General features: G+C 36.2%; 1 protein-coding gene and 1 long non-coding RNA gene across 2 annotated transcripts in view; one reads left to right on the top strand and one right to left on the bottom strand.

Moving 5' to 3' along the window:
- The window catches only part of LOC107591496 (E3 ubiquitin-protein ligase RNF43-like), a 102,474-nt gene extending 83,127 nt beyond the window's left edge, over nt 1–19,347 (top strand). The window contains exons 3-7 of the mRNA XM_016280653.1: nt 13,564–13,665; nt 14,033–14,203; nt 14,348–14,465; nt 14,846–16,396; nt 17,228–19,347. Of these exons, the coding sequence (XP_016136139.1) occupies nt 13,564–13,665; nt 14,033–14,203; nt 14,348–14,465; nt 14,846–16,396; nt 17,228–17,253 (1,968 nt within the window). The 3' untranslated portion in view covers nt 17,254–19,347. The remainder of the gene's footprint in view (nt 1–13,563; nt 13,666–14,032; nt 14,204–14,347; nt 14,466–14,845; nt 16,397–17,227) is intronic.
- Nucleotides 19,348–22,759: 3,412 nt separating this feature from the next.
- On the bottom strand, nt 22,760–25,101 carry LOC107591464 (uncharacterized). Its single transcript, XR_001609877.1, has 3 exons — nt 24,960–25,101; nt 24,748–24,864; nt 22,760–22,984 (listed from the first exon to the last, which is right to left on the bottom strand). It is a non-coding gene; the product is annotated as an uncharacterized lncRNA (long non-coding RNA).
- Nucleotides 25,102–25,744: the final 643 nt, after the last annotated feature.

Raw genomic sequence — 25,744 nt, 5'->3', positions numbered from 1 at the left:
GTGTGTGTGTGTGTGTGTGTGTGTGTGTGAGATGCCTGTGCCGCTCTCTTTCACTCATACACGTCTTTGTGAGTGTGTGTGTTTTGGCCCATTTGTCGCTGGGCAACGGATGCCACAGTTGTTGTGGATTCCAGTGCGGCATCTGTTGTGTTTGAAGCTCAAGGTCGATAACTCTTCTCTTGTTGTTATCCACTCTGTCACACACTTTGTGGGATGTTCCCATTGGAACTGGTTTCTCTCACATGGATGAGAACACAAGAGCCTACATCTCCTCTTTCTGCAGCTGTGTGTGTGTGTGTGTGTGTGTTTGTGACAAATGAGGACATAAATTTGTATAATGACAAGGGTATGACATAGGTATAGCTAACAGGGTCACTCTCGGGTCACACGTCCAGTCGGAGTCTGTGATCTGAACGGATGATCCAGAGTTAGTTGGAGTGTGAAGTGTGTGTGATAATCTGTCTTTTGAGATGTACAGGTGTTAGAAGAATACAGAGCAGATATTTAAAGGTATTTAAAAAATATATGTTAATAAAAGTTGAAGAATTCTAATGCAGAGATTTATAAACAGCCAAACTGATGAAGTACGTATTGTTTTACTCTGTTTGGATAATATGGATGTTTGGGGTCAGTAAGATTTTTTATGTTTCAGAAAGAAGTCTCTTCTGCTCAACAAGGCTGCTTTTATTTGATTAAAAACACAATCAGCAATATTGTGAAATATTATTACCATTTCAAATAGCTGTTTTCTGTGTGAATCTCTGTTAAACTGTAATTTATTTCTGTGATGCGCAGCTGTATTTTCAGCATCATTACTCCAGTCTTCAGTGTCACATGATCTTCAGAAATCAGTATAATATGCTGATCTGCTGCTCGAGAAACATTTCTGATTATTATCAATGTTGAAAACGGTCGCACTGCTTCATATTTTTTGGAAGCTGTCATGCATTTTATTTTTCAGGATACTTTGATGAATAGAAAGTTCTATTCTATTTAAAATATAAATATTTTGTAATATTATAAATGCCTTTACTGTCACTTTTGAGCAGTTTAATGCATCCTTGATGAATACAAATATGAATTTCCTTCAAAAAAAAAAAAAAAAGAAGTGACTTCTTGACCAGTTCAAAAGAATCCGCTTTTGAATGGGTGGTTCACCTAAAAATAAAAAATATTTCATGATTTAGTCACATGACTGTCTGTCATGACTTACTTACTTCCCCAAAACACTCACTCAATCAATCAATCAATATATATATATATATATATATATATATATATAAATATTATATATTTTAAATGTGTGTGCACGCGCGTATTGCTATAGCACTTTATGCAATATAGATTGTTTTAAAGCAGCTTTACAGTAATAAATGGGAAATTAACCATAATTAATGCTGCAAAATTAATCAGTTATGAAGCAAATTCAGTTTTAGCTGTAAAGAAGACAATAGTGTCATTATTCAGATCAAGTCAGGTCATGTTTTGTTCTCATCTGATAGTGTCAAAGTAATATTACAGAATATGAAATGTTTTTTGGAATAAATGTTGTCTGTGTAGCTCATGTAGATAGCTAGCTAAACGTGTGAGTGTGTATATGGAGGCTGCTTTTGGAAACTGGGAATGCAAAATGTTTGTGTCTCGTGTCATTCTTGAAGGTGTGCTCATTTCTTCTCATGTCAGATGATCGGCTGTGTGTGTGTGTGTGTGTGTGTGTGCGCATGCGTGTGTGTGTGTGTACCTGGTATTTATCACGTTATGGGGACCAAATGTCCCCACAAGTATAGCAATACCAGTAAATTTTGACCTTGTGGGGACATTTTTTTGGTCTCCACGAGGAAACAAGCTTATAAATCACACAGAATGGAGTATATTGAAAATCTGAAATAGCACAAAGTCTCCTGTGAGGGGTAGGTTTAGGAGTAGGGTTGGTGTAGGGCAATAGAATATACGGTCTGTACAGTATAAAAACCATTACGCCTATGGAGAGTCCCCACAAAAAATGGAAACCAGTGTGTGTGTGCATGTGTGTGCGTGCATGCATGTATGTGTGTGTGAGAGAGAGAACTGTGAGGAATGCCGCTCTAACTATTAACTCCAGGAGCCTGATGCTGGCGCACACAGTGACCCGCTGTGACTTTGGCCCTCTAGTGGTTGAAGTGTAAATCAGAAGTTACTTGTGTGTTGTCTTGGTCAATGCTTGAGTTGTGCTTCAGCTCTGCTGTTCTGATTGGATGTTACATTAAAAAAAAGTTGCCCAAAAAATGTTTATTATTTTTACTAGAAAATACTCTTTCAGTTTTTACTTCAGAATTACAAGTTTAATTCAATGTGTTACATATGTTTGTTATTATTTGTGAAATTTACTAGCAGTGTCTAAGTGAGAATTGTTTCTAATAGCTTTAATTTAAGGGGTTGAACAAAAATATAACATAAAATACTTAGGAATTACAACCATTTTTATACACAGTCTCCCCATTTTCAGGGTCTCAGATATAATTGGCAAATAAATATAATCATAAATAAAATGTTAATTTTTAATATTGTGTTTAGAATCCTTTGCAGGCAATGACTGCCTTAAGTCTGGAACTCATGGACATCAGCAGAGACTGGGCTTCTTCTTTGTGATGCTTTGCCAGGCCTTTACTGCAGCTGACTTCAGTTGTTGTGTGTTTGTTTGTGGCTCTTTCTGTCTTTAGTTTTGTCTTCAGCGAGTGAAATGCAGCTCAATCGGGTTGAGATCAGGAGATTGACTCGGCCATTGCAGAATATTCCACTTTTTTACCTTCAAAAACTCCTGGGTTGCTTTTGCAGTATGTTTTAGGTCATCGTCCATTTGTACTATGAAGCGCCGCCCAATCAACTTTGCTGCCTTTGGCTGAATCTGGGCAGAGAGTATATCTCTATAAACTTCAGAATTCATCCGGCTGCTTCTGTCTTCTGTCTCATCATCACTAAACACCAGTAACCCAGTACCACTGGAAGCCATGCACGCTCATGCATCACACTGCTCCACCTTGTTTCACAGATGATGTTGTGCGCTTTGGATCATGAGCTGTTCCAAGCCTTCTCCATACTTTTTTCTTCCTGTCATTCTGGTACAGCTTGATCTTAATTTCAGCCGTCCTAAGAATGCTTTTCCAGAAATGCTCTGGCTTTTTTAGATGTTTTTTGACAAGAGTCTAATCTGGCCTTGTTTGCACCTTGGGGTGAAGCCTCTGTATTCTCAAGTCTTCTCTTGATTGTAGACTTTGACAGAGACACGTCTGTCTCCTGGAGGGTGTTCTTCTCTTGGCTAGATGTTGTGAAAGGGTTTTTCTTTACCATGGAGAGGATCCTCCGGTTATCCACACTGTTGTCCTCCGTGGAATTCCAGGTCTTTTTATGTTGCTGAGCTCACCAGTGCGTTCTTTTTTCTCAGAATGTACCAAACTGTTAATCTGGCCGCTCCTAATGTTCCTGCTATCTCTCTGATGGATTAGCTTTGTTTCTGAAGCCTAACAATAGTCTGTTTCACTTGTATGGAGAGCTCCTTTGACCGCATGAAGTGAGTTCACAACAACAGCTTCCAAATGCGAATGGCACACTTAGAATCAACTCCAGACCTTTAACCTGCTTAATTGACATAGAATTAACGAAAGAATAGCCCACATCTGTCCATGAAACAGCTTTTGAGTCAACTGTCCAATTACTTATGGTCCCTTGAAAGGGGGGGGGTGGTACATATTAAAGAGCTGTAGTTCCTTAACCTTTCCTCTAATTTTGATGAGAATACACTCAAATTAACGCTCAGAGTGTCCACTATAAGCCCATGTTCATTATATAACTGTAACTTGAATATGTTTTGGTCAGCAGCTAAAATAATAAAAATTGTGCCTGTGTCCAAATATACAGTATATGGACCTGACTGTGTGTGTGTGTGTGTATATAATCTCATTTAAATAATATGTATATCCTATTATATAACAGCAGACCCAAATACAAATGTTTAATATTTCAAAAACATTTTTTTTAAATCTTACCGACCCCAAATTTTGAACAGTATCATGTAATTATGCACGCATTGCAACTGCACATTTAATTAATATGCATTAAATGAAACATACGCATATCTATAGTCAACCTTTCCTTTGTCATCTGCCATCTTTTCCAACACTAGACCTATTGATTTATTATTTAGCTCCTTCCTATATAGCTTCCTTTTTTCCAAATGTTTTGTTTGTAAAGCATGTTTATGCATTTTTCTTTGCAGTGCATATCACTTGCTTTGGCATATGTTTATCTAAAATAATGACACGTATATATAATAAGTATGCTTTTTTTTGGAATCTAAGCATTCTGATGCGTCTTCTAAAATATCCACTTTATTCTTGATTATTTTCATCATCGAGCCAAACCGTGAAAAGATCTGCTAGAGTTATATGGAGGTATAACAGGCAGACTGGATTTACAGCCGTGACTCAGTCTAGACCAAACAGACTCTATTTCACCCTATAGCAGAGGAACACGGCCAAAGCTTGACATTTATAAGAGACACGGGACTTTGAGTTGTTTTTCTGCACTAAAAGCGTATGTGGTGATTGTGAGTTAGCAGCTGATGCTTCATTTGGAGTTTTTGAGGGGGTTTCCAATAATAGAGACAATACAGAGGAGGATGGAAATCAATGGTGTTCATATCCGTCCGATCAGAAGTCTCATAACTGCTTGAAGTCACATCATGAATGCAGGCTTTCTGAGGGTCTTAAAAATGTCAGAATTTGCCCCTCCAGAAATTAAAGCCTTAAATTTAATTTGATTTGATTTAATTTGATCTTATACTGCAAACAATGAGTATCTTCCTCAGTATGTTTGTCTTGTTTTCCAGTACAAATATCTAAACATCCTTAAATCAAGATACATTTACTTCAGATGCAAAATATCAAGATATGTTGATTGATATCAAAGATGAAGTGAGTTTATGCTTAAAACAAGAGCAAATATCTATCAATAGGGAATGAAAACTGCCTTTTTCTTTGAGCTAGGTTGATTTTTCTGATGTCTTTGTTGTCATTATAAACTCACTTCATTTTTGGTCAATTTCTTATAAAACAACATTGCGAAGAATAGTTTTCTTTCTCAGTATTTCTGTCTTGATTTTTTTTTCCAGTACAAATATCTAAACAGCCTTAACTCAAGATATATTTACTTGCAACACAAAATGACTCAAGATATCAATCCCTGTTTTCTAAAAAAAAAAAGATAAAAAAAAATGTTTTAAGTTTAAGTTTTAAAAATGAGAAGAAAAAAAAGTATCTGCCAGTGGGATCAGAAAAATCTACTTAAATCTAAAGGAAAATGTAATTATTTTTCTTACCTTACTGGCAGATGTTTTTTCTTGTTTACATTTTTTTTATTTTTTTTATTTTTTAAGTCTTAATCTGATGTAATTTTGGTTCTCAATAAATGTATCTTGATTTATGAATCTTTAGACATTTGTACTGGAAAACAAGACAAATATACTTCTGAAAAACATTTTTTGCAGTGTGATCAGAAAGTATAGTAAAAGTTATTTCCATATTGTGTTTGGAAGCAGATCTATTCAAAACTTAAACTATTAAAAAAAAAAAGTAATGTGTATATATATTGGAAGTTGTGCTTTTAAACTTTGAAGTATTGCTAATGCAAGACCTTTACATTTAAAGACTATATTGAGGTATTTTTACATTCAATTTATTCCTTAAAAAGTCTTAAATGTCCCTTCATCAAACCTGCGGAAACCCTGTGAATGACTGAGGGACTTGTTGTGGAGCGTCGCTAGATACACAAGTACACAGATGTTTACTTCTGCTGCAGTTCGTTTATTCACAAAGAAAAGTGTGTTTAAGTTGGAGAGCTCGGTTCAAAGCAAGAACAGATGCTGTTTGGATGGCTCTATCAGGTGTGTATACACACACACACACACACACACACACACACACACTCGCAGTGGGAATGATATCACTGGTTTCACAGCGTTGGATTCGCTCATAACCACATTAAACGAGCAGCTTATAAAAGCCGGATTCCTGGGCTCCGTTCCGGCTCTTCTCTTTCTTGCTCTCTTCTAAGCTGGAATTCCTGAATCGATTGCAAAACGCAGACAAGTGAAGCCCTGTGGTGACAGAGAGAGAGTGAGGAGGAGAGATTTGGCAAAAAAAACATATTCCTTGTGGGGGCTGGGAATGTGAATTATCCTGAAATCAGTGGGGTTTTGTGCATTTAGGAAGTGGAAATAAACATTATTGGGTGTTTGGCTACTTAAAGTGATATCTCACATCATAGGATGCATTTATTATCATAGGACGGGTTTTAATATTTAGTAGTGCTGTCAAACGATTAATCGCATCCGAAATAAAAGTTTTTGTTTACATAATATATGAGTGTGTACTGTGTATATTTATTATGTTTATATAAATACAAACACATGCATGTATATATTTAAGAAAAATATCTTATGTTTATTTGTTAAATATGTTTATATATAATATAAGAATATAAATATACATGAAAATATTTTCAAAATATTTATGGTGTGTGTGTGTGTATTTATATAAGCATAATAAATATACACAGCACACATACATATATTATGTAAACAAAAACTTTTATTTCGGATGCGATTAATCACGATTAATTGTTTGACAGAGCTAATATTTAGATATTACAAGATTTTTTATGTTTTTAAGTCTCTTCTGCTCATCAAGGCTGCATTTATTTGATTAAAAATGCAGTAAAATAGTGAAATATTATTACAATTTCATATAACTGTTTTTGTGTGAACATATGTTAAACTGTAATGTATTTCTGTGATGCGCAGCTGTATTTTCAGCATCATTCCTCCAGTCTTCAGTGTCACATGATCTTCAGATATCAGTATAATATGCTGATCTGCTGCTCGAGAAACAGTTCTGATTATTATCAATGTTGAAAACAGTCGTGCTGCACAATATTTTTTGTGGAAACCTTGATAGATTTTTTTATTTCAGGATTCTTTGATGAATAAAAAGGTCAGAAGAACAGCATTTATTTGAAATACAGTAGACTTTACGGTCACTTTTGATTAAATGAATCAGAATCAGAATCAGAAAGAGCTTTGAAGTCAACCATGTTTAATAAAAATATTAATTTCTTTTTTTTTTAAACTTACCGACCCCATACTTTTGAACTTTTAGTGTAAATATAATTAATTTTAAAAAAATCTGTAACAATATAACGTATTTAATGAATAAATGAATGTATTGTCAAAGGTGTACAATAAATAAATAAATATAATGACCCCTAACCTATTTGTTAATGACATTGTAGGACATGAAACTAATAGATCTCACATGTTTAATAAACGCTATTTGTGTTTTTTTAATTTTGTACTATTTGTTTTGCTGTGTTTCTGTGCTGTCAAGGTTGCTCTCTCACCTCATAGGAAATGCCTCTTGATAAAAGTCAAACTTGACTCAGAAGAAGTCCCAGAGCTTGTTAATGTAAAGATGCATGACTGATGTTCACAGTAGAGCGGAGGTTTATTCTGAGCATGACTCTGTTCTCTCTGTTGTTTTTGCGGCAGCAGCAAGCAGAGGCATGCATCGCAGCGCACATACTGTACAGGCCGTTTAGGCTCCTTACGGGAGATCAAGATTTTTTTATTTCAGGATTCTTTGATGAATAAAAAGGTCAGAAGAACAGCATTTATTTGAAATACAGTAGACTTTACGGTCACTTTTGATTAAATGAATCAGAATCAGAATCAGAAAGAGCTTTGAAGTCAACCATGTTTAATAAAAATATTAATTTCTTTTTTTTTTAAACTTACCGACCCCATACTTTTGAACTTTTAGTGTAAATATAATTAATTTTAAAAAAATCTGTAACAATATAACGTATTTAATGAATAAATGAATGTATTGTCAAAGGTGTACAATAAATAAATAAATATAATGACCCCTAACCTATTTGTTAATGACATTGTAGGACATGAAACTAATAGATCTCACATGTTTAATAAACGCTATTTGTGTTTTTTTAATTTTGTACTATTTGTTTTGCTGTGTTTCTGTGCTGTCAAGGTTGCTCTCTCACCTCATAGGAAATGCCTCTTGATAAAAGTCAAACTTGACTCAGAAGAAGTCCCAGAGCTTGTTAATGTACAGATGCATGACTGATGTTCACAGTAGAGCGGAGGTTTATTCTGAGCATGACTCTGTTCTCTCTGTTGTTTTTGCGGCAGCAGCAAGCAGAGGCATGCATTGCAGCGCACATACTGTACAGGCCGTTTAGGCTCCTTACGGGAGATTAAGTCACACCTTGCTATGAAACAGACATTTCCCATTTCCATCTTCCCCCTCTGGTCTTTCTCTCATTCTCAAGCCTGGGCAAAAACTCCCACAATCCCCTTAGAGAACTGTAGCGTCCTGTCAACACGTCTACCATCTCTTTTATCAGCAAAATCTAGCGTCACGACATGAGTCATTTTAGTAATAAATAAATAAATACTCAGATGAAATTCTGATTAGATGAGGCACACTCACTGCAAAAATAAATAAATAAATGAAAAGAAAGAAAGCTTTTCTTCTTTAAACATGTTTAAGAAAGATGGAAAAGCATTTGTTTCATCAGTTATACTGTGGTAGATGAATTCGCATGGCTGATTTATGTTATGTGCAACACTGCAAAAGTTGTTTTCTTCCTCAGTATTTTTTTTTCCTAGTACAAATATTTAAATATTCTTAAATCAAATGCATTTACATTATATGACATTTAAATTCCTTAAAACAAGAAAAAAATATCTGGCAGTGATCAGAAAAAGAAACTTGTTTTCCCTTTGAATTAAGTAGATTTTTCTAACCTCACTGCAGATTTTTTCTTGTTTTTAGCATAATCTCAGATATTTCAGAAAGCAAGAATCTTTTATCATTTTGCATCTCAAGTAAGTATATCTTGATTTAAGAATGTTTAGATATGTGTATACTGGAAAACAAGACAAAAATACTAAATAAAAACTCCATTATTTGCTGTGCTGCACATGTAAATAGCATAAATCAGCCATGCAAATTCATCTAGCACAGTATAATCGATGTAACAACTGCCTTTCCAGCTCTCTTCAGCGCGTTTAAATCCATTCCACAGATTTCCCCTCAATCAGCACAGAAGTTGTGAGAAAGCGTGCAGATCTTCTGAGGAGGCCGGGTTATTAGCGCTCCAATACTTCGGGTGGATCGGATTCACGGGTCTTATGGAATAACAGGATACGGATCAAAACAGGAATGTTTTGAAAGCAAGGAAGAAGCGGCTAATTAAGCTGGCGCTCAGAGCCCTCCTCACTCTCGCTTCACATCACAGTTTACCCTGTCACAGATCATGCTCACGTGGAACACTTCACCGCTGTGAACCTATCCAGATTTTAAACGTGCAGTGTTACATGTAGTATTTGGGTCTGCTTTTGAATATAAAACACACACACACACACACACATACATACAGTGGGGAAAAAAAGTATTTAGTCAGCCACCAATTGTGCAAGTTCTCCCACTTAAAAAGATGAGAGAGGCCTGTAATTTTCATCATAGGTATACCTCAACTCAGCTTTCAGAGGATGTATAAATCTCAGTTTTGCAAAAATTTACCCTTATGGCCGGTTTTGTGGTCCAGGGTCACATATATTATATATATATATATATATATATATATATATTTTTTTTTTTTTCACTTTATTTTCTATATTAGTAACACTTTCCAGTTAGTTAAATACATTAGTTAACATTAAATTAATTTAAATACTTTTACATTTAAAATAAAATTTTAATTTAATTTAAATTCTTAATTTTAGTTCTTTAGTTTAATTTTAATTCTTTAAAATTAATTTAAATACTCTTACTTTTATAATTAATATTAAAACAATTTAAATACTTATAAAGCATCTATTAATCTTAGTTAATGTTAATTTCAGCTAATATGTTATTGATTTAAACTAATACATTATTCAAATTAAAAGTTGTACCCGTTATATAATTTATTGTATTTGATTGTGTGTGATATATATATATACACACATACATTTTTATTATGTAAAATACATAATGATAATTTTACAATTTTATAATCTTATTTATATATATTTGCCAAATTGAGCTTCAGTAGATCGGCCCAATATTGAGATTGTTATTTAGTGTCTGGATGCCTGTGAGACGTTACCGTCAGGCTACTGTAGTAGATCATTTCAGGAATGTGAAGTTATTACAGTAGATGACTGAGTTTCATTCTTTGTGTGTGGCTTACTTTAATCATGGGAGGTTATCTGAGGAAATCTATCCGAGGGTTTTGTCTCTCCAGTGTTGGATGGGCTCCCTTCGCCTGCGGGCTGGAAATAAACCAACAGCTCTCAGAACAAGGGATCAAGCTGAATTAACAAACATCCATTTATGTAGATGATAGAGGGATGATTGTTTAGTGCGATCGAATGAACCGTCGAGTGATTAAGTGAAGGAAAAGAAAGAGATGATGAGGAGGGGCGTCTAATTATGATCTCAATGCATTTCTTATACCTTTATCTCACCAACCTCCTTTAATGTCTGTTTAAATGAATAATTCACTCAAATATTTTGTCATTATTTCTCATGTTCCAAACCTGTTTTTCACAATGTATTTTTCTGTTCATTGTGAGTATGTTGAGCTTGAAAAAGGACAAAAAGCACTAAAGAAATGCCTATGTACCATATTTGAGTTCAGAGACATATGAACTACATTTATGGTAGTTTTATGTAATTTTTAGTGCTTGACAGCCTCTGGTCACTGTCTGCTTTCATTGTACAGTAGAACAGTATGAACTCCATTCATTTTCTCCATAGGGAAATATATTTTTAACAATACATTATAAACCGTTAAAGACAGACCTACTGTGATCTCAGAGTTTGTTAATCAATGGTAGATGCTTTTGTTAAAGCTATCAGTTCGCATTATTTCAACTTATTTTTTAAATAACTATTTAACAGAGGTATTCCTGGTTAAAAACTACATTACCCATAATTCTGCAGTGAAATCTCCACCAATCGGAGAATCGCGAGAAGCAGATTGCGCCAAAAGAACTCCTGAATGAAGCACTATGAATTCTCCCTACTTTATCAAGCTACTTAAATATAAGTATATAAATGCATTTTTGCAATATATTTATAAGATATTGTTTCTATGTATGTAATCAACATCTTTGAATCAATAGTTTTATATTTCTCTATAGTTTTTAATTCCATTATGTCAGTCGCAATGCTTCATGGGATTGTAGTTATTTCCCTTATTAAAGCCGTTAAGTTTAATAAGGTGGTTGGTTTGGTTCAACTCTAAAAAACACCTTTTAAAATACCTATGGGGAAGAAAATGAATGAGGAAAAATACTTCTAGAACCAATGCCACTGAAAAGGTAGACAGCACTAATGTAATTATTTTTTCTATTTTTATTCTAATTTAATTTTTTTAAACTATATTGGCTTCTATCTTGTCAGTTTTCGGTTATTCCAAATACATACACACACACACATCTGCTATCATGAGCTTATACCCCACATCAAACACACCGATTGCCCCGCCTCTTCCTGCTCCATCCGGCCAATCAGCTGAAAGCAGGCAGGTAGCACTGACTCTCTCTCTCTCTCACACACACACACACACACACACTTCTGTAAGTCGCATTACACTCCGCACACATCTGAACCCTCTCATTAACACAGCAGATGAGGCTAAACTCACACTTAACAAGTTTCTCAAGATTTCTCACACACTGAGCAAAACTCAGAGCCAGTAATCTGAACTCTGTTGGTTCTTATAGAAAACACTGATGATTTCCGTGCACATGCTCTGTTAAACCTGTTAGCTCTGTGTGTGTGTGTGTGTGTGTGTGTGTGTGTGTAGCTAGCAGGCTAATGACGGGTCAGTGATTGTACTTCCTGTCTCTGGAGAGTCCGTCTGCACCCATGAGGCTGTTATTAAACCTTTAACGCACAGTCTGTGTCCAGAATTACAGTCAAAGCATTACCTTTCCATCTGTCGATTATAGAGGAAACTAAATGTCACTCGCAGCATGTAGTTACTGTTACATCATGAATTGATGATTTGCATATCTGTGTTTTGTTGAGAATCATATTCGATACATCATGCTTTTATGGCTCATATAGTCTGATATAGTGAGAATATAGGGAAAAACACCTAAATTTAATTCAGAGACTCAAACTGAGCAAAAATATGCATTTTGGTGCAGATGCTGTTATAATTCAATGAGATCTTTATAACAGTATAGCATATACTTACCTTAAAATGATCTAGATATCAGTGGTCAATCTATATCTCCAATAATCTGTCTCAGTGAGATGAGCTTGAAATGCTCCAAACATATAATGCAGTGATTGAGAGCTGAAGAAATAAAGGCTCCTCAGAAGATGTGAGATGTTCTGGAGGCTTGTGAAGATCATTCCTCCGCTGAGGAACAGTGAAAGTAAAGCTTCTGGAAACAAACGCTCCTCAAAAGATCCTGAGGATCAGATTTGAGATGCACTGATTTTTCTAAAAAATGATTGATGGAGAATCAAGTAAAGCTATATTATTCTGATGTTTACTTGCTAAAAATCAGTAAAGATTTGACAGCAAAAAGACACGTGAAGCACAAGCTTCTGTACAACTAAACTAAAAGACCTTTTACATGCTAAAATAGACTAAACTATCAATCAGACGACAGAAGGCATGGAGTAGATTGTGTGTTGCTGACATCTGTGCAATCGGAATAGATCCCTCATACTGAATTTGTGCTGAAATATCCGAGTTTGATGGACACGTGTGACCTTTGATACTGAGAACTAAAGATATCCATCCTACAATAGGTACTGTTCAAAAAGCGTGCAGACTTCGTTTTAATTGCTCTAAGTTGTCTGCCTGAGGGTAAAGGAATAAAAAAAAGTGTCTGGCCGGACGTGTGGAATCTCTAAGAATTGTTAAGCCTTTTTTCTGCAAACGTGACACATAAATGTCATCAATGGAGGGCAGGGTTAGCACTGTTGGTTTAACAGGAATAATGTTGATCCAGTATTATCACACTCTTATGTGCCTGAAAATATTACCTAGTAGGGCTGGTCAACCAGTATGGTCCCTCTGGAGATGCTGGTTGGCCAAGATAGTCTTCTTGGTTAAGCTAGTTAATAGATGACAACATCTAAAAGGCAACATACAACATACATACATTAAAGAACTGTAACTGTGGCAGTATCCTGTTGAAGGTATACCTTTGTACCTTATTTACCCCTAAAGAGTGCATATTAATATATTAAAAGACCATTAGTTTCCAAAGTGTACATACTAGTGCCTTTAGAAATGGTGCTGCCTCAGTGACAGCTTTTGTAACCAACCATCCTGGTCTTTTCAGAGGGGATAGTTTCATTTGTGTCAAATATTTGCCTTAACTTAAAGTGTTTTGGGGATAGCACCTTCTGGTTGTTTATTGGGTTAAAATCCATTAGTTGGTGGTTTGAGGACTAATGGATTTTAAGCTTCTCTCTTCGTATGTTGTGTACACAGCCTCACTATGATGTTGGCATCCTGTTGACTGTGGCTCTGGTTGTGTTGGCCATCATCATGATCTTTGCTCTACGCTTCCGCTGCAGGTCCAACAGAACCTGGGTAAGAAAACACAACACACATTATACCAGGAGTGGTCCTGAAGAGCCACAGTCCTGCAGAGTTTTGCTCCAGCCTTCATAAAAATTCACCTGCCTGTAGCTTTCTAGTAACCCTTGGACCTTGATTGGCTCGTTCAGGCGTGTTTGATTAGAGTTGGTTTGAAACTCTGCAGGACTGTGGTTCTCCAGGACTGAAGTTGGTCACCCTTGCATTATATACCAATGCAGTCTACATTTACTTTTAGTCTTGATTGTAACTTTTCCATTGCATCATTGTACTCCTCTCCTGTTCTGCATGATCATAACTTATTGTTTTGACTTTTAAATTCACTCTAGAAATCTCATAATCATTTTTTCTCAACTCCCAGGACTCTGTGCACCAGCAGACCATGCGTGCCATCAGCAGGTTGGAAACGCACACATACAGCTCTCAGGGTTGCTCTGGCTCCCAGCATTCTCGTGGGGCTCCAGAGTCAAACAGCAGTTCAAATTCCAGCCCAATCTGTGCCATCTGTCTTGAGGAATTCGTGGATGGCCAGGTAGGAGACGAAAAGAACAAAAAACATTATATGACTTTGAAGAGGGGCGAGAGAAACCATCAAACCCAGACAGGGAAAGGACCACTTTTGTATTGAGGCACACCAATGGTACATTTAATATTACATTTTCTCTATCTTTGGCAGGAATTGAGAATCATCTCCTGTGCTCATGAGTTCCATAAGGAGTGTGTCGACCCCTGGCTCCTACAACACCGTACCTGCCCACTGTGCATGCACAACATCATGGGTAAACAGCCTCAGGGTACATATATATTTCTCCAATAACTTTTTTATAGAGCCTCCAAGGCAGCACTGTATTGAAATTCCTCTTATTTCTTTATCATATGCTTCCTAAATATGAACACATCCAGTTTAAAGAGATGCCCAAACCTGTGTGACTTTCTTCTGTGGAACACAAAACATAAAAGGGTCCAGTGTTGTTTGGACCCCAATGTTCTTCAAAATGTCTTTCAATGTTCTAAGGAAGAAGGTTATATAGGATTGGTAAGACCTGAAGCAGGATTTCATTTGTTTAGATCCAAAGCCTGAACGTACCCTGAACTCTAGTTCTTGATTTTCAAGAAGACTTGTTTTCAAGAACCAAATGTTTTCAAACTAAATTCACCATCTATCCTCCATTAGGTTCAGATCTGGCATCCCGTCAGCCCCAAAGAAGTCGAATGCCACCCCCTCCACCTGAGCACAGTCAAGCCTTCCTCCTTCCCCATCACTATTCGAACCAACACCCTTATCCCCAGCACCATGTTCCCTTTTCCCTGCAGCATCATTACCCACGTAACCCCTCTGGACCTTTACCCCAATTGGGCCACTATGGCAACTCTCCCCCTCTTAATCCACGGACTCTCCGTTGCTTTCCCAGCAGACCATTGGGTGCTAGCTGTGCGTACCACTTGGCTCCGGATGCCCATCATGGACGTCCGCACAGGACAGGCAGGCCCGGGTGTCGGACCGGGGGGCATCACTATGCAGCCCCCCGAAGGTCGTGTCATCGGTGTCCCGGAGGACCTTTGCGGATGCATCATGTGGTATCGTCCGCAAACCATGCAACTCATCATCACCTGCCACATGGAAGAGGCTCGCACAGTCGCCAAGATGACGGCAGCTGCTCGGGAGGGAGTTACCATACGGAGCGTAGCGGTTACCTTGCAGATGGACCGGCCAGTGATTCCAGCTCGGGATCGTGCCACGGCTCGTCCAGCGACTCTGTATTGAACTGTACGGACATCAGCCTGCAGGGTGTCTATGGCAGCTGGTCCACTTTTCGTAGCTCGCTCAGCAGCGATTACGACCCGTTTGTCTACTGCGGACCGGGCAAAGCTCCACGCAGAGGGAGCATGGAGGCCACGCAAAGGCCTCGTTCCCTGGACTCGGTAGTGAACCGAACCGGGGGTGGAAGCGGCGGTGATGCCGGTGCCATTTGCCCGGAAGAACAGCAGCAACAGGTGGCTGTGTTCAGTCACGTTCACTATCACAGGCATAGACACCACTATTACGAGGATGGGGAACTCAGTCAAGGGCCCGGCCGATGCTCTGACGAGGATCAAGGGGCCACGTCCTCAGCCGCGGCAGCAAGCGGGCCTTGTCTCGTAACTAAAGACAAAGACTCCTCCGGGTGTCAGGTACAGCACCAGTCTTGCCACTGCCCCAAAACAGACCTCAGTTCAAGGAGGGTTGAGGATAGAGACCCAGACCCTGTTTCCTCCTCAGGTGCCTCCGTGATCCTTCCCTCTCCTCCTTTAACCTCTCCGTCCCCACCCTGTTGCCACAAAGGCCCAGGGTGGACGACCGGTCGGAAAGCAGCTGGCTGTCCATTGGAAGTGCCTTCGCCGGTTGTTCACTTCCATCAAAGCTTGGACCTTCAGGATGATTGTAGCATTCATATCCACTACGGACAGGGAGCGGGAAGCTACTGCTGCACACCTCCGCCAGACATGGCCCCCACGCTACTGCCAGTGCCCCTGATCTTGGACTCAACGGGTATGACCGACTGGCCGTGCTGTAGTGGGGCACATGTGGTGTGGCAGAAGCAGGTGCAGCAGGCCCATTCAGAGCCTCAGCTCCTGGGACCCACTTCTGGAATGGACAGACCCCTGTGTAGGGCCCATCATGGCCCAGGGGACGAACTTCCCATGGACATCTGTCTGTACTGCCAAACTCTACACAATAGTCAGGGTGAGTATGTCTGACTCACTGCTGGAATGAGTCCTAAGGCTGATGATACACAGGGCAACTTTTTGAGCAATGTTGCTATCAACGGGCAAACAGGTGAGATACAGGGCCCACAACCGATCTAAAGTATCTAGATCGAAATTTGTTACCCATTCTCAGTGGGAAAGTGCCCAAGCAACATTGCTCAAAAAGTTGCCTGGCAAAATTGCTCAAAAAGTTGCCCCATGTATCATGAGTTGGATTTTTAAACTTATGGTTCCATCATGTGGCAGTCAGTTGTTTTTGGTGAAATGCCTGAAATAAGGTCTGTGATTACCACAGGCTCAAGATATTTTCACATTGTATTCTACCACATAATATACACCATTTTTACCACTCATGTTTTTTAAGCTTTTACGCATCTTTTCAAACAGGTAAACTTATCTACTCAATAGTCTACTTTTAGAGCCTGTTTGTGTTTATAGTCACATTCCCACAAACTACTCCAACTCCAACTTGTAGATTTTTAAGATTGAAAGAGGTGTCGGAAACTTAGTGATGGTGAAGTTGAAGTCATGCAACCTTGGTGTAATTGATGTATATCCTAAATTTTAGCTTTTTTTTTTTTTAGAAAAATGCGTTAGAATCATAAACTTTTGTTTGTCACAAAGCTTATTTTTTTCAGTAGCCCAAAAGCCAACTGAAAAACCCTATTGTCTTTTCGTTGAGGGAACTAGGGTGATGGGGTTGGTGTATAAAATTCTCTATTGCTGGTTATAACCTGAATGTACAAAGCTGATTTTTTACAAAGCTTTGAGTTTTACATGGAAACGTTTTTTTTCTTTTTCTTCACAGGGTCAGAGGAAGAGTCTGGTGTTTGAGAAAACTCTTCATCCAAAACTCCTCTCGCTGCTACACAAGAGCCGAAATGGACAAAACTCTTCGGCGATCTCTCGCTGTCTCTTTCACTCACATGTTGCGTCTTCCGGATAATTCCAAATTCTTCTGCAATATCAAACTGAATTACTCAGAATCTCCAGACCTCAGATTTCATTCTCACAAAGAATTCAGCAGTCACTGACGATTAGATGGGTTTTCCAAAGTACTCTTCAGTAGTGACGCTCTGTTACTAGCACCTTTCTAATGTCCGGAACAAGTAATTCTTGGTACTTTACCCAATACGGTCCAAATGCGACTTTTCATAGACAAACAAGTGGTATTAATTCAGGCAGTTATCAAAGGATCTGGAAGATGCGCATGAGATTGAGTATGGTTTCTTCCTTTCCTTTGGTTTAAAACAGGATTCGATTAGTATCTTCTCTTGTAAACAAGTCTGAGAATTCCTTGGTGATCTTCATGAAAGCCCTTCAAGATTTAAACAAGTCTTTCCGTATTCCATTGAGCTTTAGACTTGGTGTATGTACTTTATGCAAGTACGTAGACGCTTCTATCTACACAAGCTTGGTTGTCGTGTTCTGAAATGAATTAATTCAAAATGCTTGTCTTGTTCTACAGTAATTTTTCTCTTTCAGGGTAACTACTATCATAGCGGAATTCTGTTAACATAATATGAAGGTATCATTATACCTTGAGGACTGAAATACGAAGCATGTACAACGAAAACAAGAGCTTGCAATGCATCGGCTGTGCACTTACTTCTGTGTTTGCGTACTTGCATAAAGTATGTTTCATTAGTTCACTGAGCCTACTGGCTCATTTTTAACTATCTAGTCATTGCGGTGCTACCCGCCTCTTCCATTTAATTTCTAGCTTTTTAACTATGTGTTGGGCTACGTTCAAGCATCTGGCCTGGGTTTCCAGCACTACCTCAGATAACCAATCAGAAAGTCCTGTTAGCGAGACGGTACTTGTGCGTTAGCCTCTCGTTACCTCTGACAGATATTAACTCAGAGGAGCGATAGGGAGCTTTACTTTATATCATCTGTCCTTGGAAAGGAGCATTTCATTGAGGTTTCAGGTTTTGTTAATTCAGAAATGGCAGCTGTTATTTACAAATGTTTGTGTCTTCATTTATTAATTTTGCTCATCAAAACTGAATGAATTGACTGAATATATTTAGGGAAAGTTGTGAAGATTTTTTTGTTTTGTTTTGTTTCATTATTTTGGTCTGTTAAGCCTATAATGTGTTCGGGCTGAGAAGGACTACATTTCCCAGAATGCTTTCACCTCTTTGACTCTCATGTTCCCTTAAAGGGATGCGACATTTCATAGAAACCAACCAGCATACAAGCTTACCAAAAGTGCCTCTGTAATCCATGAAATGAACACTTCATGACGTGTATACATACATTTATGTAGCCTGCTGTCATGTTCCTGGCAATACCAGCTGACACACAAAACTTGAGTTGACTCGATGCGTATTGCCTGCAAGCATAGTTATACTGTTACCCAGAAATCTCTGTTGTCATTTATTGTAAAATCCAAAGGAATGGTCTGGGTTCAAAACAAGCTAAAACAAGTGACATGCTGGAAGTAAACCAGTTTACTTCCTTCAGTTTGTAAAAATATCTGATGCAGTTCTGAACCTGTACCATTACCTTAAGTAAAGAAAAGGAAACACTGGAAATCTTGCCATGACAAACACCTGAATGTTTTTTTTTTGTCAGTAAATGGTCAAACTGGTCAAAGGTCTTTATCCTTTGAACCACAAACATCTCCCATAAGTCTTTTTGGCTTCTTACCGTCACATGCTGATTTTCATCTAAATGAGGCTGAATCCTAAATGAAAATATATGCAAGACAAAATATAGTAAATCCCAGTGTAGGGTTTCCTCATACAGGGTTCCCACACCTTAAGACCAATGACTTTTCCAGTTGTTTTTGATTATCGTTAAAGACTTTTAAAGTCATTTTATAAAGATTACACTCAGAAAGAGAAACTTTCAGTCTATTAAAGATTTTAAAGCCGTGCATAATAGCAAGAAATGATGTCTGTATTGTTCATACGCTCTCTTTTCCACAGAAAATCTATGAAAACTGCCTTTTTTAATAGAGCTAAATCCCTTCAGAAATCAAGGGATATGCCAGTATATGTTCAATATTTTGTGTAAAAAAAAAAAAAAAGACAAAACAGTTATAAGATAAAGTGTTGTATTTTATATATAATAGAACATTTCAATATGGTAATGTCACTAATATATTTATTTACTAATATATTTATCCATTTTTGTCCAGGTCTGAGAACATTTTTTAAAATGTTATTTTCTCACTTTTGGAATGATATTCTTTATGAAACGTACAGCTGCCGTCATAGATGTATAAACCTGGCATCATTCCGATTATATACAAATAAATTATTTTGAAATAAAAAGACAGAGAATGTGGTGTTCATTTGTTTTTATTTAATATATAATTGTACACACACACACACACACACGGGAAGTAATGATGAAAATTAAGGTCCCTGTTTTTATTTATTTATTTAATGTTTTAGTTATTTTATTATTTTGGATGTTTGTATTATGTATGGGTAGTTAATAGTAACTATTTTGTCATATCCAATAAATAAATACTTGAGTTAACTTAAAAAATAAATAAAGTAGCCACCTACAAAACATTTTTGACTTTTACCAACTTCAAAAGTTATTAATTTTTGAAAGTTATATTGGTTGTTCACCCAAACCCGATCAAACTTTCTCAGCAAGTATATTAAATGTTTATTGAAATTTAAATTAGTGGTTGAATAAACTACTATTCTAACTTTAACAAGAGACCAACATATTAAGACCAGCTCCGCACAGGCAAGAACCACTTAAATCTTCTGCAGAAAAATATTTTACGTTTTTTTTTTCAGTCCCATTTGACTCTGAAAGTGGATGTAGCAGATGAACAAATAAGAAAACGATACAGATACATTATACAGTTCTTATATTAAATGTCTTTATTGTCGTCCTGGACATTTTAATTGATGGTGTCATATTATTTCACTCCAGCATGAGGCTTGAGTAAATCATCTTAATGCAGTTGTGTGTGTTAGTAAGAGGCCTTCGGGACGCCCTGGCTCCTCGGTGTGAGAACCGTGAGGTTTCCTCTGGCATCCTGGTCTTTCTCGATGGCCTCGAACAGAGATTTGAAGTTTCCAGCTCCAAAACCCTAGTGGATAAGAAGACATGGCAGAGTGACAGGTTTAACTGGGTTCTTGTGATGAAAAAAAACGAGAATTAGCCCCAGATAAAACATGTAAACATCTGAGGTGTAGAATATACTTCACTGAGAAATTGCTAGTAAATTTCACGAATAATTACAAAGACACGGCAAGTAATATTGAAGTAAACATCAAACTTTGAAGTAGAAAATCAGAAGTATTTTCCTGAAATATATCAACTTTTAAATATAATTTTTTACACATTTACCTCACATTTTGTTACATATCTTCAACTTTGCTTTTCAAACCAGGAGAATTAAATGGCACAGAAAAAGTAACTAAGTTCCCCTTAATAATAAACATAATGAATACTAACATTGTTTTCAGCGATGTGCAACCTGTATATATCTGCTAACATCTCAAAAAATGTGTTTTAGAGCTTCATTGTCCTTTAACAACAAACCAGTCTTTGGATTTGATCTGTAAGTGTCGTTGGGTTCGATTTCTTGCTCTGTTTTACAGTTTAAACACCACAGAGGAAAGTAAAGCCCCCTTTAGTGCGATTCAAATAGAAATGTCTTGTCTTTAGGCATTTCCTTCACTTCACAAGCTTTAAAAAGCCCCTAATAAAACTATGAGCCTGTTCAAACATGTTTTCTCAGAGCTCAGATTCAAACTCAGTACTGTAGTTACTGTACCTCCATAAAGACTATATATTTGATCTAATATATTTCATCTGTATGACATTATTTTATGCCTAATCCTGATATCAAGTTTACTATATTCACACACACACATATATATATATATATATATTCTGTCAAACGATTAATCGCATCCAAAATAAAAGTTTTTGTTTACATAATATATGAGTGTGTAATGTGTGTATATATATATATATACAAACACATGCATGTATATATTTAAGAAAAATAAGTTATGTTTATATATTTATATATAATAATATAAATGTATATACATGTAAATATTTTCAAAATATATACTGTATGTGTGGGTATTTATATATCCATAATAAATAAACAGAGTACACATACATTATGTAAATAAAAACTTTTATTGTGGATGCCATTAATCATTTGACAGCATATATGCTCTGATATATATTCACATAAATATGAGCAATATCACAGGAGTAGCTGTGCAATATGGCCATGTATCAATATATATCATATATCGTGCCAATATACAGCTAAATCTCACGGCTATGAGTGTGATATTGCGTTTATACAACAATTCGATGGCAGGAGTGTGTAAATGCATAAGAAACAACGAAGTGTGTGTTTAATTCAGACATTTTTCCCGCAATTCTGACTTTTTTTCTCGCAATTCTGACTTTTTTTTCTCGCAATTCTGACTTTTTTTTCTCAAAACTGCCTTTTTTAATAGAGCTAAATCCCTTCAGAAATCAAGGGATATGCCAGTATATGTTCAATATTTTGTGTAAAAAAAAAAAAAAAGACAAAACAGTTATAAGATAAAGTGTTGTATTTTATATATAATAGAACATTTCAATATGGTAATGTCACTAATATATTTATTTACTAATATATTTATCCATTTTTGTCCAGGTCTGAGAACATTTTTTAAAATGTTATTTTCTCACTTTTGGAATGATATTCTTTATGAAACGTACAGCTGCCGTCATAGATGTATAAACCTGGCATCATTCCGATTATATACAAATAAATTATTTTGAAATAAAAAGACAGAGAATGTGGTGTTCATTTGTTTTTATTTAATATATAATTGTACACACACACACACACACACGGGAAGTAATGATGAAAATTAAGGTCCCTGTTTTTATTTATTTATTTAATGTTTTAGTTATTTTATTATTTTGGATGTTTGTATTATGTATGGGTAGTTAATAGTAACTATTTTGTCATATCCAATAAATAAATACTTGAGTTAACTTAAAAAATAAATAAAGTAGCCACCTACAAAACATTTTTGACTTTTACCAACTTCAAAAGTTATTAATTTTTGAAAGTTATATTGGTTGTTCACCCAAACCCGATCAAACTTTCTCAGCAAGTATATTAAATGTTTATTGAAATTTAAATTAGTGGTTGAATAAACTACTATTCTAACTTTAACAAGAGACCAACATATTAAGACCAGCTCCGCACAGGCAAGAACCACTTAAATCTTCTGCAGAAAAATATTTTACGTTTTTTTTTTCAGTCCCATTTGACTCTGAAAGTGGATGTAGCAGATGAACAAATAAGAAAACGATACAGATACATTATACAGTTCTTATATTAAATGTCTTTATTGTCGTCCTGGACATTTTAATTGATGGTGTCATATTATTTCACTCCAGCATGAGGCTTGAGTAAATCATCTTAATGCAGTTGTGTGTGTTAGTAAGAGGCCTTCGGGACGCCCTGGCTCCTCGGTGTGAGAACCGTGAGGTTTCCTCTGGCATCCTGGTCTTTCTCGATGGCCTCGAACAGAGATTTGAAGTTTCCAGCTCCAAAACCCTAGTGGATAAGAAGACATGGCAGAGTGACAGGTTTAACTGGGTTCTTGTGATGAAAAAAAACGAGAATTAGCCCCAGATAAAACATGTAAACATCTGAGGTGTAGAATATACTTCACTGAGAAATTGCTAGTAAATTTCACGAATAATTACAAAGACACGGCAAGTAATATTGAAGTAAACATCAAACTTTGAAGTAGAAAATCAGAAGTATTTTCCTGAAATATATCAACTTTTAAATATAATTTTTTACACATTTACCTCACATTTTGTTACATATCTTCAACTTTGCTTTTCAAACCAGATAATAAAGTAGCCACCTACAAAACATTTCACGAATAATTACAAAGACACGGCAAGTAATATTGAAGTAAACGTCAAACTTTGAAGTAGAAAATCAGAAGTATTTTCCTGAAATATATATCAACTTTTAAATATAATTTTTTACACATTTACCTCACATTTTGTTACATATATTCAACTTTGCTTTTCAAACCAGGAGAATTAAATGGCACAGAAAAAGTAACTAAGTTCCCCTTAATAATAAACATAATGAATACTAACATTGTTTTCAGCGATGTGCAACCTGTATATATCTGCTAACATCTCAAAAAATGTGTTTTAGAGCTTCATTGTCCTTTAACAACAAACCAGTCTTTGGATTTGATCTGTAAGTGTCGTTGGGTTCGATTTCTTGCTCTGTTTTACAGTTTAAACACCACAGAGGAAAGTAAAGCCCCCTTTAGTGCGATTCAAATAGAAATGTCTTGTCTTTAGGCATTTCCTTCACTTCACAAGCTTTAAAAAGCCCCTAATAAAACTATGAGCCTGTTCAAACATGTTTTCTCAGAGCTCAGATTCAAACTCAGTACTGTAGTTACTGTACCTCCATAAAGACTATATATTTGATCTAATATATTTCATCTGTATGACATTATTTTATGCCTAATCCTGATATCAAGTTTACTATATTCACACACACACATATATATATATATATATATATATTCTGTCAAACGATTAATCGCATCCAAAATAAAAGTTTTTGTTTACATAATATATGAGTGTGTAATGTGTGTATATATATATATATACAAACACATGCATGTATATATTTAAGAAAAATAAGTTATGTTTATATATTTATATATAATAATATAAATGTATATACATGTAAATATTTTCAAAATATATACTGTATGTGTGTGTATTTATATATCCATAATAAATAAACAGAGTACACATACATTATGTAAATAAAAACTTTTATTGTGGATGCCATTAATCATTTGACAGCATATATGCTCTGATATATATTCACATAAATATGAGCAATATCACAGGAGTAGCTGTGCAATATGGCCATGTATCAATATATATCATATATCGTGCCAATATACAGCTAAATCTCACGGCTATGAGTGTGATATTGCGTTTATACAACAATTCGATGGCAGGAGTGTGTAAATGCATAAGAAACAACGAAGTGTGTGTTTAATTCAGACATTTTTCCCGCAATTCTGACTTTTTTTTCTCACAATTCTGACTTTTTCCCCCCCTTGCAGTTCTGACTTCTTTCCTCAGAATTGTGAGATATAAACTCACAACTGTGATTTATGAAGTCCAATTCTGAGGCGGAAAAAGAGAGACCATTTTCTTACAGTCGCAATTCTGAGAAAAAGTCAAATGACCTTTTTTTAAATTCAGAGGCGAAAACGGGCTTCCATATTAAGCCTGGATGAATGAGGTCAAACACAGACTCACAGAGTGGTTGGTCCTCTGGATGACCTCCAGGAAGAGCGTCGGTCTGTCCTGCACGGGTTTGGTGAAGATCTGTAGCAGGTAACCTTTATCGTCATAGTCTACAAAGATTTTTAACTCCTGCATTGGATAAAAGAACGAATGCATTCAAAAAATGCATTAGAAAAACCATTCAAATGTGTCCCAGAATGGACTGTCATATTGCTTTCTCTGACCTGCAGTGTTTTTAGGTCCTCCTTCACCTTGATCTTGGCCGTCTTGAGATTCTGCTGTAGGGTGTCGTAGTAATTATCGGGTGTGGACAGGAACCATCCCTCGAGCTCGGAGGTTCACAATCTGATTCATCAGGAAAGAGTTTCAGGTTTTGTATTTGACTTTATTGTAGTCTCAAATGACGACATATTGGTCAACTGTGTTAATATGTGAACCTGTTCCACTGAGACTATCGAGATCAGATGAGATGAGCTATTGCATCACTGTTAGATTAAGATCACGTTATTGATTTCATCTTCAGAGAAACCTTCGTCATCTGCATTAGTTCAGGATCTCTGGAAGCTTCTCTGATCTTCTGCTAACATTAGCAAGTCAAATATATAAGCAACAATATTAGCGGCCTAATCTACTTTCATTTCATTTCATCCCAATTTATTACATTTAAATCGTGCCACTAAGTTTATATTCAGTGCCAATATCTTATCAGAGACTCTCATTGAAACTTTCTGCATCAAAGCAGTTTCACTAAGGTTTCCAGTACAAATGTATCATTGCTGAAAATTGAATTAAGTGCAAAATTATCTTGTTTTAATTTCAAAGCTGTATATTATCATAATACAGTAATATTTTCATAACTGTTTTTTATGCACAGATTTAACTCACCTGTTTGGCATTTCCCACCCAGAATTTCACATGGTGAAATTTAATACATTTCCCTCTCTCTGGCTGCAAAAGAAAAAAACTATTTAAACAATTTTTTATGTATGTATATGTATATATATATATA

The sequence above is a fragment of the Sinocyclocheilus grahami genome, unplaced genomic scaffold, assembly GCF_001515645.1.
Source record: "Sinocyclocheilus grahami isolate Dianchi unplaced genomic scaffold, SAMN03320097.WGS_v1.1 scaffold142.1, whole genome shotgun sequence".
In the NCBI taxonomy this organism is placed as follows: Eukaryota; Metazoa; Chordata; class Actinopteri; order Cypriniformes; family Cyprinidae; genus Sinocyclocheilus; species Sinocyclocheilus grahami.
The sequence above is the reverse complement of the archived record's forward strand: the minus strand, read 5'-3'. Positions and strand labels throughout refer to the sequence as shown.